Source organism: Portunus trituberculatus, chromosome 27, assembly GCF_017591435.1.
Source record: "Portunus trituberculatus isolate SZX2019 chromosome 27, ASM1759143v1, whole genome shotgun sequence".
Lineage (NCBI taxonomy): Eukaryota > Metazoa > Arthropoda > Malacostraca > Decapoda > Portunidae > Portunus > Portunus trituberculatus.
This window is the reverse complement of record NC_059281.1, coordinates 16,226,488-16,241,307: the sequence shown is the minus strand read 5'-3', so window position 1 is coordinate 16,241,307 and position 14,820 is coordinate 16,226,488. Positions and strand designations below refer to the sequence as shown.

The following is a 14,820-nucleotide window of genomic DNA, read 5'->3' as shown; positions in this document are numbered from 1 at the left end:
TAGATGCAGAGTGAAACATTATGATAAGTATTTGTATCCATTAGTCAGTTCCCCACTTAATACCCAAAATATATACATTAAGTTTTTACTACTTATAATTTCATGAATATAGGCATAAGAACAATATCAATAAAGAATGTCTGCATTTTAATATGTATATATATGTGTGTGTGTGTGTGTGTGTGTGTGTGTGTGTGTGTGTGTGTGTGTGTGTGTGTGTGTGTAAATAAAAGGGTGCCACTGGGCTAAAAGAACAAAAGAATAAAAAAAGCCAATTGAGATGTTATTTTCTGAAGAAAGGTCAAAAGGATCATCCAAAAATTGAAGGATATTTATCTACATAGTCTTGTAACTGTATGTCTTTTCTAAGCTTTCTTCCTTACCAACGACACCCTCTTCCCCAACAGCCCATGGTGAGCTGATATCCCCGCTGCAGAGGAATAGTGCTGGCTGGCTTCCGCGCGTCCCGAAGCTCTCCTCACATTCCTCATCCACCTCCTCCTCCAAGTCTATCAGCCTTGGGGACTCCATCAGTGAAAGCCATCCACCACCTCCCACACCAAACCCTAGTCTGGATGTGCCGCTTCCCCCCACCGAGGAGAGCAAGGAGGAGAAGAACACACTCAATAAGATGGAGAAAAACAGGTTATTATTATTAGTTTGGAAGATGTTATGCTGAGAGCCTATTAATATATAAAGACACATTCAATAAAAAAGAAAATACAGTGACTTCCATTTGATATTTTGCTATCTCTGGAACTGCCACATGTAATTCTTTGTAGCGTTTTTGTAGCTTTTTGTAGCGTTCCTTGTTTTCTTATGTTTCTATCTTTATTGCATTTTCATTACACAAATCCTCTCTACAGTGACTCGCTGGAGATACTGTGTGCTACAATGAAGCACCAGATCATATCCCGGGCCTTCTATGGCTGGTTGGCCCACTGCCGTCACCTGAGAACAGTGCGCACCCACCTGGCTGGCTTAGTTCTGCCTTCTGCTGCCACCCCTCCCCATGTTCCAGGTGCTTAATTGTTTACATGTACACAAGATGAAAGGATATAGAAATTTTCTGGCCTTCCTTGTGTGCATAGTAAAATTTTCATCAAATCATGTCTCCTTACAACTTTATTGCTGTGTCCAAGTAAGGAACATAATTGTATTATCAAAAGAAATTTTGAGGTTGAAAATTTATTTTTTTAATTACAAAATTTTCCAACAAATTTTTGCTATTTCCTAGTTGAAACATATCTTTATTGTCAAATAGAAATGTTGAAATCATAAAAAATGGAAGAATAATGATGTGAAAATATATGCATCAGTTGATATATTTTTTTCATTATCTTAATTTCTCTAAAATTAAATTGGTTATTATCTTGCTACCTTTCCTAAAAATTGAAAATGTTCTTGTTTGAAGTGGGGTAGTATTTTTAGTAATTCTTGGTCCTTGCCTCTGACCCTTCTAAGACTTAGTGGTTTCTTTTCAGCATGGGAGGAGGGTGTGACAGAGGAGGCGTGGGAGGCCCTTCACTCGGATGGTTGTCTCACTAATCAGGAGGAACTGTTGGCTCGAGTGTACCTGGGAGGGGTGGCTCATCCCATCAGAAAGCAGGTATGGATTCAGCTGAAATGTGATGGCTGTATTCAGAGAGACAGAAAGAACCATGGGAAGATGAATGTATGGAGACTAATGTAGGTAGAGAGAGACAGTGAAAAGAGAAGGCATGACAAACAGAGGATTCATATACAAATGAATGGGCAGGCATTTATAAACATAAGGAGAGAGAGAGAGAGAGAGAGAGAGCAAGTGTATTAATGAACATACACAAAAAAAAAAAAAGATGTACATGTATATATAAAGCATTTTTCTTTCTTACTCCTATCTTAACTCAGTCCCATATTGTATGTAGAGTCTGGATGAGTGTAAAGTTTTTTTTATTTTTTTTATGTCAGGTGTGGCCATACCTCCTGAATCACTACACCTTTGGCAGCAACTCAGAGCAGCGTGCCGAGCAGGACCGCAGGGTGAGGTCTACACATACATACATACATACACACAATGTATATTCCTTGTAGTTATATATTCTTCCTTCTTTCTATTAGCTGTTCCTAATGTATTTAAGAAATCATGTAAAATGCTCCTTTAAATGTGAGTTTTCTTAATACATGCAAGAGCTCCTTTTCTGTTTCTAAGTTTGTGACTTATGTCTATCTTTTATTTATTGTATTTAATGTTTTATATCTTCTTCCAACTATCCTGTCTGTATCTATTTAGATATTTAGGAATGTTTGAGAATATTCTCTTTTTTGTTAGTGTGTCAAGCTTTGTGAATCTTATTCTTATGTTTTCATGTCTCATCAAAGATAGAAATATTAGTACCTTTTGCTACAGTGCTCTGTTTGTCTCTGTTGTCTCTGACATAGGGTAGTATGTTGTCTCTTTTCATTCATTCTTGTATTCATTGATGTGGCTTACTATGGGGTTTCTTCTCATTCACTCTTATATTCACTGAGATGACATGGCATGGTATGGGCTCTTTTCTCACTTACTCCTGTATTCATTGATATGGCATGATATAGGGTCTCTTCTCACTCATTCCTGTATTCATTGATGTGGTGTAGCTTATTATTTCACTCACTAGCTCTTGTATTCATTCCCTTCTTCTGATAGATACGTCAGACTTACGAGACCACTATGTCCGAATGGCTGGCCGTGGAAGCCATCGTGCGGCAGCGAGACAAAGAGGTGATGGCCATAAACATGCTGAAGTTGTCATCTGAGTCACAAAATGGAGAAATTCCACTGGTAGGAAGGGAAAGATCACTTAGTAATGAGGTATGACTTGCTTTGTTGTTACCCAGCACAGCACATTGCTATTCTACTCCATTCTTCACTCCCGTCTGGTTGCTGTTTCATGCTTCTTATATCACTAGCTTGTTTCTTTTCTCTCCACCAGTTGTTGCATTGCTCTAGTTGTTCATTGATGGTTTTGTGTGCAAGTATCCCTTATGGTGATGTTACAAAAACCAGTAAATGATACTATCTGTAAATTAGATAGAAATTGGTACACAGATTGATTAATTGCTTGGTAATAATTTGGTTTGTATGAATTTTTTTTTTTTTTTTTTTGTGAATTAAAACATCACTATTTTGGGCAATTGTACACATTGATACATATTGGTTCCCTGATTTTTCAATATCTTGCATACACTTTTTGTTTATATTTGTTTTCTTCCTGAATATCCTCACATTTGATTGTGCAATATAGTGATTCCTCCATAACTTTTTAGTTATGATGCACAAACCTGCTTTAATTTTTCTTGAGCTCTCATGTTGAGCACTTTATAGTGTTGCACATATGTGAATTCTTTTTTGGTATGCTTTACTTTTGTGTCATTGAGGATTCATTGTTTGGCAAGTAAAAGACAAGCAGGGAGATTTTTTTTTTTTTTTTTTTTTTTCCAATATTTTGTTGTAATATAACATATTTTTAAATCTAAGCAGCAATTTTATTTTTAGACATAGCTCATGTTCATATCTTCACTTCATAAATCACAAAGATGTATTTCTTATAACGTCAGACTAAGGCAAAAGTTATGCAGTCTTCTTTATACAGTCTATACTTTCCTGCTGTTGTACTTGCCTTCAGTAATACAGTGGACCCTTATTGTTTAAATGTTTAATCATTTGGAGTCATAAATAAATCACTTCTTGTTATGGTGAGAATAATAATGAAATCATATCAAAAGAATAATAGATAATCGTAATATTAATAACAATAATAAGGATAATAATGATTTTGATGATAACAATATCCCTATTGTTGTACCAGGCTCAGATACCTTTTAAAGGAAGGTATCCCAAATAAGGCATCTTGTCTTGTCTTTATACTCTTCTCTCTCAGTCATTTCACTTATGAATTCTGGAATAATTTGCCCATTTTTGCACTTTTCTATGTTTTTCTCCTTTCCTGCAGCAAGCTATTCATGAGAGGAGTATCAAGACATCTCTAGAACTTGAAACTACTTTTTATCTCATAGTAATTAACAAAGAAGTTTTAATTCACTATGCTACTTAATTTTACATGTCACAACCTCCCAAGTTAAGCCAACCTAACCTGTAAATAATGAAAGCAAGAAATAGATGTCCTGTATGTCTGAGCTTGATGTGACTCAAGTGTGTGGTTGTTAGTGTTGCTAGAGGCCTTGGAAAGTAAGCCAGATCATCCATCCTGTATAAAGACCCTAGATATTAATATCCTGTATTATCACTTATATCAAATAGGTAATAAAAAAACATTTGCTGCAGGTATTTGAACCTGACACAGTTCAAGAGGAGGAGGAAAATTCAGCTTTTGATGGCTCATGTCCAAGTAAAGATGTAATGGAGAATAACAGAAATAGAGTAAGTAACAGGGAGGATGTGGAGTCACCTCACACAAGAAGTAAAGAGAACTCCGTGGAAGATGACAGAGACTTCTCAGAGATGGTATACGACAAGGAGAAACTGAGACAAGAGAGCAAGGAGAGTGACACTGCTGAGGCTGCCAATAATGTAAGTGCCTGTGTGAAATGCTAATGTTTTTTATGTGGAAATAAGGTATAACTTTTTTTTATCATGTTACTTATTTCACAAAATGAAGAAGCCAATGTCAGCTACCCATTACATTTTTCTATAAAATATTTCTTTATTTTCTGCCTAACTTACAACTGCCTTACTGAACATGATGAGACAGATATGTAGTCTTCTTATTATTCTTATTGCTGCTGTCCTCCCCAGACATGTGTTATTACCCCAGATGAGGGAGTGGAAGAGGGACAGGAGCCAACCAGCCCTCAGAATGCTGCTGATGGCACAGGTAAGGTGTACCTTCATAGTGGCATCATTGGTGCCCTCTTGCATAGCCATTCACTGGAGTAGGCAGTTCTTAGTGCTGACAACCTCACACACCACAGCTGCGGAGGCTATGCAAGGAGTAGAGATAACCAAAGCCATACATTCTCTTTCCACTCACTCTTATCTACTAGGTCTGTGATGTTGCATTTACTATGACTTAAGAATGAGGTGGATGACAGCACTGCTACCTCACTGACACTGTATCTCTTGACATCTGTTGGTGAGACCCTCTTTATGTATTTTTATTCATAGACTTTTTAATATTTTGCATAGCTCACACTTATTATGGACCAGTCAATACAGCAGGCTACCACATTTTGTTTATGAAACCATACAAACATAACTGCCTATCCTGGTTATGTTTATGCTATTATAATATTTTTCAAAGTTCAAGACTTGTTTTTCCATAGCATTTCTTTTTTATATCAACAATTGCCAAGTTGTACATATTCTTTTTATGTATTTTTAATTAATTTATTGCGGTAGCTATAGTGTGTGTGTACCTTTAGTGTTTCCGTTCTTACAGCAGCCAGTGTTAGTGCCTCGTTCACCGTGGAGACTTGTAACCCCCCCACCACCACCCCAGTTATAGTTAGCAAAGCCTCCCTAGACAGTGGCAGCCACTCTGACGTAGGTGTGTAGCCATCGTGTTTCTCGTGCCCTCTTGGGTCTGGCCGTGCCTGTTTGTCTCATCTGTGCCTGCTTTTGGTGCAGCCATCCCTGCTTGTGGTCCTGCTGCAGCACTGTCCCTCCTGCTGCGTGACCAGGGGTGCTTGGCTTGGCTTGCACTGCTGGGGGTGCTTGAGTACATCTTGAGCCAACCTGCTAACTAAAACTACATTCAGTTTTGATTTGTTGGTTTATTCTTATTTACTTATAACTATCATTGGTATTTTTAACATTCATCTCCCTGACCCTGCATATGCTGTGCAACTTTATTATTAAGGCTTTCCAGCTTAAGGATACGTTTGTTTAACATTAATTTACAAAGTATTGCATTTGGTTCCTAAATTCTTATGTTATTATTTTTTAAAGTAAGTACATATATTTTGTATACTATATTGAAGGAAAGTGAAGCATAGCTGTTTGGATAAAAGTTTCCAGTACACTTACATGTACATTGTTTATTTTTATTTATTTATTATTTTTTATTTATTTATTTATTTTATTTTTTTTTTTTTATTAATAAAATGGAACAGTGTGAAGTACAATATATACATTGTCTGGCTTTGTAAACCTTTGATGCATTGCAAGCTTTTTAGCCTTCTTATTTCAAATTTTGCTTCAAAACTATTTTGCTGGTGAAATTCCTATCAATTCACAAAATAAATTTCATCCATATTTTTATTATCTTTAATCAAGATTCACATGATTGACTTTTGCTTTATTGAAGTTTTTCAGTTCATCAACACAGGTTGCAGGTCAGGGCAGCACCCTGCATAAGTACTGCTGATCCTCCACCACACTCACCCATGCCTCTTGCAGTGAATGGCACTGAGGAAGACACTGCCATGGATGAGGAAGTACGGCATATCACAGAAAATGGGGAGGATGAGGAGGACGGCTGTGTCAAGGATGACATCACTGAAAATGGAAGGAGCGATGAAGACAAGAACATGGACACCCTGGCAGTGGAGGATAGTCAGGATGGCCACAGTGTGGAATCTCGCTCCTCTTGCATATCGCCGGCTTCCTCTCAGGGTGGTGTGTACTCGGTAAGGAGACCCAGTGTGGGCAGCACTATTTGTATAGCAGTGACACTCTGTGTACAAAACTAAAATGATTTTCACTTTTGATAATCTATTAATTTTGATTTGTTCATCACATTAGACTTATATAACTTTCTGTCTGCATTCATGGAGACTCTCAAGAAATATTCAACTTGTAAACTTCATAAACTAAAGCTTATTTTTATAGACGGAGTTGCTGGACACATTTGGCCTGAACCTTCATCGGATAGATAAGGATGTTCAAAGGTGTGACCGCAACTATTGGTACTTCACCCACGACAACCTGGAGAAGCTGCGTAATGTGATGTGCACGTGAGTTGATGATTGGACTACAGGATACAGAGATTAGATTGCATGATATCTTGTATCCAAATCAGTGATTTTATAGAAAGGTCCACTATTTGTGATATACAGCAATAAACATTTATGCTTTCTACTTCCTTTATAACTGTGTGAGTACATAACCTTACATGGCTGGCTTAATGTTTGAATGTGACACAAAATTTTGATACTTCATACACTTCTTTCATTCCATAGCATTATGTGTCCTGGAGTTAGACCACAACTTAATGTGCTGATGTAGATGCTACTCTGCTCTTAATATGAGTATCTCTTCTGTCAGGTATGTGTGGGAGCACCTGGATACAGGGTATATGCAAGGAATGTGTGATCTGGTTGCTCCTCTGCTTGTTGTCTTTGATGATGAGGCTGCCACGTACTCCTGCTTCTGCCAGCTTATGGCCCGCATGTGTCACAACTTCCCCAATGGTGGAGCCATGGACCAGCATTTTGCCAACATGAGGTGAGACATTCTGTTTTTTTGTTAATATCATAAGAACAATTTGTGTGACTGCTCATTATTCCGGATATTTGTTTGGTAGCATAGCTTTGCTAATGTAACATTTAATTTGATCTTTTAGGGAATAATAGGTACCAAAATATGTAATTAATTTCACTTAGTGTATCTAGTTAACCATTTGTTTTCCCTACCTTTTTAATTGAAATATGTAAGACTGACAAATATAAGAGTCTAAAAATATAGGAGTATAAGCTTTCGAGTCTTGGTTGTATAAAATATATTAGAGAAATAAACCTGCAGCAGTAGTAAAATAGTATTGTACTCTAATATTACTCCATGTTTCAGATCACTAATTCAGATCCTGGATTCCGAGATGTTTGAGCTCATGCACCAAAATGGAGACTATACACACTTCTATTTCTGTTACCGGTGGTTCCTTCTTGATTTTAAAAGAGGTGAGTGATTACCATAGGTAGAACATACAAGTCTCTCTGAATAATATGTGTGTTTGTGTGTGTGTGTATTAACCTAGTGATTCTTATGTAGTTGTGGTATGCAGGTCTTGTCATTTAGTCAGTTCATTACTTTAAACCCTTCTCTCATAGAATATCAGTTTATCCTTGCTCATTTGTCAATAAAATTATGGGAAAACTGTGTTTCTTTGCATGTTTATTTATTTACTTATTTTACTTTATTTTATTTGTTATTTATTTTTTTATTTATTTATTTTTTTACTTAGTTTTACTACTACCATTTGCCTGAAAAATATGATGTATTTTGATTTCAACAATTGACAGAGATGTGTTTTAATTTTGTGTCATTTTCTTTATTATTCATTTTTAGAATTTTGTTACTTGTATATTTTGCAGAATGTAATTCATCTTTTTATTAGTAAGCATAACTAAACTATTAGGTGTGACTGCATTGACCATATGTTGTGCCCCTCCTAGAGCTGGTGTATGAAGATGTGTTCCGGGTGTGGGAGGCAATCTGGTCTGCTCGGCATGTCTCCTCAGCTCACTTTGTGCTCTTCATTGCTCTGGCCCTTGTTGAGTACTACCGGGACATCATCCTTGACAATAACATGGACTTCACGGACATCATAAAGTTTTTTAATGGTTAGTACTGCTATTACTACTACTATGATTACTTGTATGTACTGTTCCTACTATCATTCCTACTCTTAGTCTCCATTACTGCCATTGCTGTTGCTGCTGCTACTGCTAAAGTAACATGCTGTAGTACGTAGATGATATGTATAAGGCTAAGTCAAGACTTGAATAAGGAGTGGTGGAGTCACATCAATTTCCCCTTCCACAGAGATGGCTGAGAGGCACGATGCCAAGATTGTCCTCCACACAGCAAGGAACCTCGTCCTTCAACTCCAAACATTAATTGAAAATAAGTAAACTTTGCAGAGTACTTTTATGTGCCAAAATTGTCAGCCTTGCTCTGCTTCCTATTGTGTACTTCTTCAAGGTATGTGTGGTCAAGTGAAGCAGCAAGAATGAGAGTTGGTAGTGGTTGTGTGCTGTTGTGACTTATGCAAGATGGAAGAAACTCAGGCCAACCTAAGAGAGTTTGTTGTCGTGTCAAGGTTTGGGATTAAGGTAACAGATAATTATTTATACTTCTAGTCAGGCTATGGATTTGATCCTTATTGAAAACTGACTCATTGCCCAATATCATATAATAATGCAATGGATTTAGTTCATATGCATGTATGTTAACATTTACATACATATAGTTAGATAGATAAAATCTATATTATATAGATAATAGTTGAAATTCTTTATCAGATTTTATATAGATGACCTATATTTCTTTGAATGTTGAATGTATTTAATATAGTTTGATGTAAAGTATAAACTTTTGAAAGTCAAAGTCTATACTGCTATAACTCAGAGAAAGTATTTATTGAAAATTTTATTTGTTTCTGCCATATGTGTAAGACTCTGTGTTCATTTGACACAGCTCTTACCGGCAAGAGTACACATGTCATGGCGGCCAGTGTGAGGTGGGAGGGAGTGACAATTAAAGCCCTCCGGGGCCTGGCACTTTTGTGGCAAACTAGATTACATATATATTTTTTTGTACAATGAATACTGTCTTGAATATATATATATATATATATATATATATATATATATATATATATATATATATATATATATATATATATATATATATATATATATATATATATATATATATATATATATATATATATATATATATATAAGTAATGAGTATCAGATATGCACAGATGTTTCATCATAATTGCCCTCCTCATCGTACTGTCCTCCTAGCCAGCTATCATTTCTACCAACTTTTTCATCATAGCTGATGAAAAATTAGTGACAGATCATCCTTACTTTTCTATTCTGTGCCACTTTCCTCCTGAGACAAGTTTGAGCACATCCACAAGGTTGCAGCTGAACCTCTGCCCTGCATGGCCTGTGATGCAGGGCACACCCCAAGTCTGGGTTGGCGTGTGGTGCTGAGCAAAGACGGGCAAAGCTCCTCCTTTCATGGCCACCCACTATATGATACCAGCTTTGTGTGATATGCATAATCACATATTTTGTTTAGTCATGATGAGGAGCACTAGTGATCACTGATTATTAGTACAATTAAATCAATAGGTAGTTAAAGTGAGATATGTTTATGGTATTCTCCATTTTCATATCAAACTGAGACTACAAAAGCTGTCCTAAATATGAGGAAAGTAAAGATAGTTATAATAATATAGTTATGCTTGTGTGTTCTTCCAGCCACTAGGTGCAATATTTATTTGCATCCTTTGCAGTCCTTCCTCTAGAGGAATTACAACCACTGAGGAAACCACATCCACATGTATTCAGATTTTTTTCAATACCACAAAACCTTTATAAAGTGCTCTCCTCTAACAAGGACATAACACCAAGTATTAAGCAGACTATTTATTAATCACACATCAGAACTGTTATGGCTTGCTTGTATTTGCAACCTGTGTGCTGCCAGTATCATTATAGCAGCAGTTCATAGTAAATGGTACTATGCAGATTCTCATTCTGTATCTACTGCCAAGAAAAAATGTCAGACATGATGAAAATTGTGAAAATACCAAATTTCATACATGTCATGCCTTTTGTTCCATGAAGGTCTTCATCAAGCATCTGGACACAAAGAGAATATCATGAGCATGAGGAAATGCATTGCCAAGTTTTAAAAGTACTAAATTTCATTCACTCATGCATGTTGATTATGAAATGAGAAGATAACACTTGTAAAAATGGAGATTCTCCTGTATTAGTCTCTATCCTTCCTCTTTGAATCTTAAAGTTTGTTAGCTTGCATCCTCTTCTAATGAGATCTGATACTACAAAAGTACTTTTCAATACACTTATCAGACTCAGAGTAGAGAAAGTCTGTGTCCCATAGTTGAGGAGATTGGGCCCACATTATTAAACAACCCTTTCTCTTGTTGAATGAAAATTTACAGTACTTATTCAGAAATTTGTAAGGATAATTTTTCCTAGCAGACTGTGAATGGAAGGGAAAAGATTTACTTGATAATCCAAGTATTGATCTTTAGTAACATTGTGTTAGGAATATTGGAGATACATGAGTCAGACACTTAAATTAAATCTTTATGTTAATTTGTTGCAGTATCATCAACATGAGAGTTTCTTAATGATGATGGCCTTAATTAATTGCTTTAATTGTCATGCCAGCAGCGTGGAACATTATGTTTTATTGTGTTCTTTTGAATTGAAATATGTGTCTATCATTAACATTTTGTAACAATTATAGTAATATCAGAATGTTAATTTATGTATAATTAACAGATTTTTATTGATAATATTTCCTGTCAGTCTTAGAGTGGGAATCTCAATTAATTTGAAACTTATTTAAATTTGCAGTAGAATATAATGTGTGGTTCAGTGAATACTTATTACCCGTCACAATTTGCTTTTCTTATTATGTGTTCGTGTCTGTCTGCCAGGGAGCATGAGGACTGAGGCATTCCTGTATGTATAGCATTCTCAGCAAGTGAGGAAGAACTCTTAATATTGGGTCACAAATGTTGGAGACTTAATTTCCTGTGTCTTGTATGAATGGTGTGTGACTTACAATGGTGGGTGGATTTCAGTAGCTATCATCTGCTAGATTTCTAAGGTTCTGAATCTTCCTCCCAAAATGTGTGGGAAGTGAGGCGGAATAGCACAAGTAAAGGATGAGTTATAGCGTGTAAATTAAATACATATGTGATGTAATTGCATGGATAAAGAAAAACAGAAAAGAGTGATTTTAAGATTGTTTTATTACATAGACCTGCTTGTTTTCAGTCTGTCACATAAAACATGTCATGGGGCTCCAATCTTTTTTTCTCATAATATGTATTATTTCATGTGATGTCATATTGAAATAGGTAAGCTTTATACATTTTTGTAAGTAAGGAAAGTACGTATTTTCAAATGTTAGCAAAAGATTTATTAAAATTTTGTATCACCAGTGAAAAGAAATAATGCAAGAGAACCCATCTAATCCTCTCTATGACCTTCAAATATGTATAGTTATTATGAGTTCCTAAAGCACTTAAGAATATGAGCTTAAATTGTACTGCAACCCACTGTGGAGATAAATCTGAATGATGTGTGTGTATATATATATATATATATATATATATATATATATATATATATATATATATATATATATATATATATATATATATATGCAGAGTCAGGTTTGACTTTCCCATGCAGAAGTTGAAAATTCATATGGAAACTTGTATCTTCATACTACACTTAAAGTTTTACATTTTAGTGTTTGTGTATAAGCTATATTTTAACACTGTATGTAAACTTAATATATACAAGAATGATGTATTTGAAGAGCTTATTATTTATTTATTTTTATTTTATTTATTTATTTTTTTTTTTTCTTAATGTCATGTTTGATGACCATAAGTTTTCAATGTTGTATGTACATTTACCCAAAACAGTGGTCATTCTACAAAATGTTTCAGAAAAAAAAGTCTGCCAATCATCTCTATCTTTTGCATCTCTATTTCATTTTGGTCTGTATGAAACTCATGATATGAAGCATGTAATTTGTTCATGTATTAATTTTTGCTCAATTTATGATATGTATGAAATTCACTAGACTTTGTAACATCACTTCTTTAGGTGATTGTTCCTTTCATCATCAACCTGTAACTAAGTCATGCAACCTCAAAGGAGAGAAATTATACTATAAGTTGAGGAATTTATAAGTTTTCTGCTTCAAGAGAGGTCTTCCAGTAATTCTATGTGCATTATTGACAAATATTTGTGATAAAATAACTCCTCTCAAGTTCCCGTCAGGAATTAGGATGGTTTCCCAGCCTCGCCCTTCACCACCTCATGGGAGCAAAGGATCACAGGACTTAGGACACTTAGCAGCCTCATCACCACTCCATCAAGAGCAGGCATCTTGATGGGTCATCCATATACTCATCATAACATGATTGTATTTATGTCACCTAGTTTGAAAGTCTGTTTGAGCATATGCCATATAGCAGCCAACCAGTATCAAGAGTTGTAGTCTGTAGCCATTGTCAACGACTTGATCAATGATCAATAACCATTGTGACTAATCCTCATATACATACTCCACAGTTTAAGCACAAGTCTCACAGCAGCTTTGTCAAAGAGTATGCTGTATACATTCCTCTTAATATTGCACTTTGTCTGCCATTCACGCAAAGATGATGTCCATGGAAAATGTGATAATATTTATGTCCAGCTGGGCTGTGTACTGGCCACTTAGGACACACCTGGTAGTGATCTTCCTGCTGGTTGGTGCACCAAGACTGCAGCAGTGACTGGTGTAGCACTAGAGCCTCACCACATCCAGGACACACATTGCTGGAGAATGAGTGTGAAGCAGAAAAACATACATCACAATGTAGTGCAGTGTATACATACTTGTGCTTGATTACCCACATTAAGACATGTTCAGCAAACAACTAATGTTTGACTATACTTATAAGTCAAACCTTGATAGAAGTACTTAATGGAAATGCTCCCATATTATTTTGATTACTGAAAAGGTCATGATTGTTATGATTAACAAAGAACAGTAGCAGGTGTCAGTGAAAGCATCATGATGACTAAATAATTGTTTGCAGATTATGTTATATTGAAAAATTCACCATAACTGTACAAGAGTGCAACAATATATATTTGCCATGCCATTCATGTATGAATGTGTGTGTTCTAATGCCAGTGCACAGCTGAGCTCCTCCCAGCAGCACAAAACATTGGCTCAGCAATGCTTGTTGTCCTGTGCTTGCAAAGTACTGCAGCCTTTTCAACTGTATGGGTTCCAATATATGATATTTTGCAAATTAATTCTTGTATTTTTTTATAGCTTGTGTTTAGTGTGCAAGAAAAGTTTTTACGTGTATCCATGTCAAATGTATCATGTATAATTGATTTATTTAACATATCATTTAAGTGCCATGTATGACTGTCACCGAGCAAAGTAAATCCTTACTTGTTCAAGCTGTTTCTTCACCTTTAATATTAATATGGAAGGAGAGTCAGGAAGAAGTAAAACACTAATGTAGATCTACAGGTAACTAATAAACTTTTTATTGACTTTTATTCAAGTACAAGAAAACTTAAAGAAGAAGCTAAGGGGAACAACAAGAAACCAAAGACCTACATATAGAGCTGTCCCTGTTTCAGATATAGCTACCTATTACCTTTCCAATTTCTTATTGTTTCTTGAAAGCACCCAAATAACTACATGAATAATGTGATTCATTCATTTTTTTATCATGTTTCTTATATATATATATATATATATATATATATATATATATATATATATATATATATATATATATATATACACACACACAGGTAACTCGATTTACACGATAGATGCGTTCCAAGAGGCATCGCGTATTTCAAAATTCGCGTAAAACAAACATAATTCTCATATGAAACAATAGATAATGGGGATGCGGAATGTGGTCCAAAAAAATCGTACAAAATACTCTATTTGGCTAAATTAACGTTTTTTTTATTATTTACCATTCTAATTACTAGAAGTGTATTTAAAGTAAAGGGAAAAGCAAGAAATAATAGAAAACAACAAAACAGAATACGTAAACAACACTCACTGCGTCACTGCCTTCACCACTCACACCAGTCAGTCACCATCTTCCTCTGAGTTTTTCCACTTTATAAAAAATCCACTTATCAAAAATAACCCCACAGTATAAAAGTAACATTAGTAAAAAAAAATAAACGCAGGACGCCAATGTCTTCACTCCTCACAAGCACTCGCCGCCGCTGTCCACCTCCGAGTCAAGGACGTCATCATCCACCTGTGCTTCCTCTGCTTCCACCGCTTTTACG

At 35.5% G+C, this 14,820-nt stretch overlaps 1 protein-coding gene across 7 annotated transcripts in view; it reads left to right on the top strand.

The window, feature by feature from the left end:
- LOC123509498 (small G protein signaling modulator 2-like) overlaps nucleotides 1-13,953 on the top strand; it is a 91,789-nt gene extending 77,836 nt beyond the window's left edge. For 5 of the 7 annotated variants that reach the window (XM_045263816.1, XM_045263817.1, XM_045263819.1 and 2 more), the window contains 14 exons: nucleotides 408-645; nucleotides 867-1,021; nucleotides 1,485-1,609; nucleotides 1,951-2,022; nucleotides 2,669-2,833; nucleotides 4,307-4,552; nucleotides 4,778-4,856; nucleotides 5,421-5,528; nucleotides 6,380-6,609; nucleotides 6,812-6,936; nucleotides 7,247-7,426; nucleotides 7,769-7,878; nucleotides 8,374-8,541; nucleotides 8,744-13,953. In XM_045263816.1, the coding sequence (XP_045119751.1) occupies nucleotides 408-645; nucleotides 867-1,021; nucleotides 1,485-1,609; nucleotides 1,951-2,022; nucleotides 2,669-2,833; nucleotides 4,307-4,552; nucleotides 4,778-4,856; nucleotides 5,421-5,528; nucleotides 6,380-6,609; nucleotides 6,812-6,936; nucleotides 7,247-7,426; nucleotides 7,769-7,878; nucleotides 8,374-8,541; nucleotides 8,744-8,832 (2,090 nt within the window). In that variant the 3' untranslated portion in view covers nucleotides 8,833-13,953. The remainder of the gene's footprint in view (nucleotides 1-407; nucleotides 646-866; nucleotides 1,022-1,484; nucleotides 1,610-1,950; nucleotides 2,023-2,668; nucleotides 2,834-4,306; nucleotides 4,553-4,777; nucleotides 4,857-5,420; nucleotides 5,529-6,379; nucleotides 6,610-6,811; nucleotides 6,937-7,246; nucleotides 7,427-7,768; nucleotides 7,879-8,373; nucleotides 8,542-8,743) is intronic. The other 2 variants (XM_045263818.1, XM_045263821.1) reach the window with 2 other exon arrangements.
- The last annotated feature ends 867 nt before the right edge of the window (nucleotides 13,954-14,820 follow it).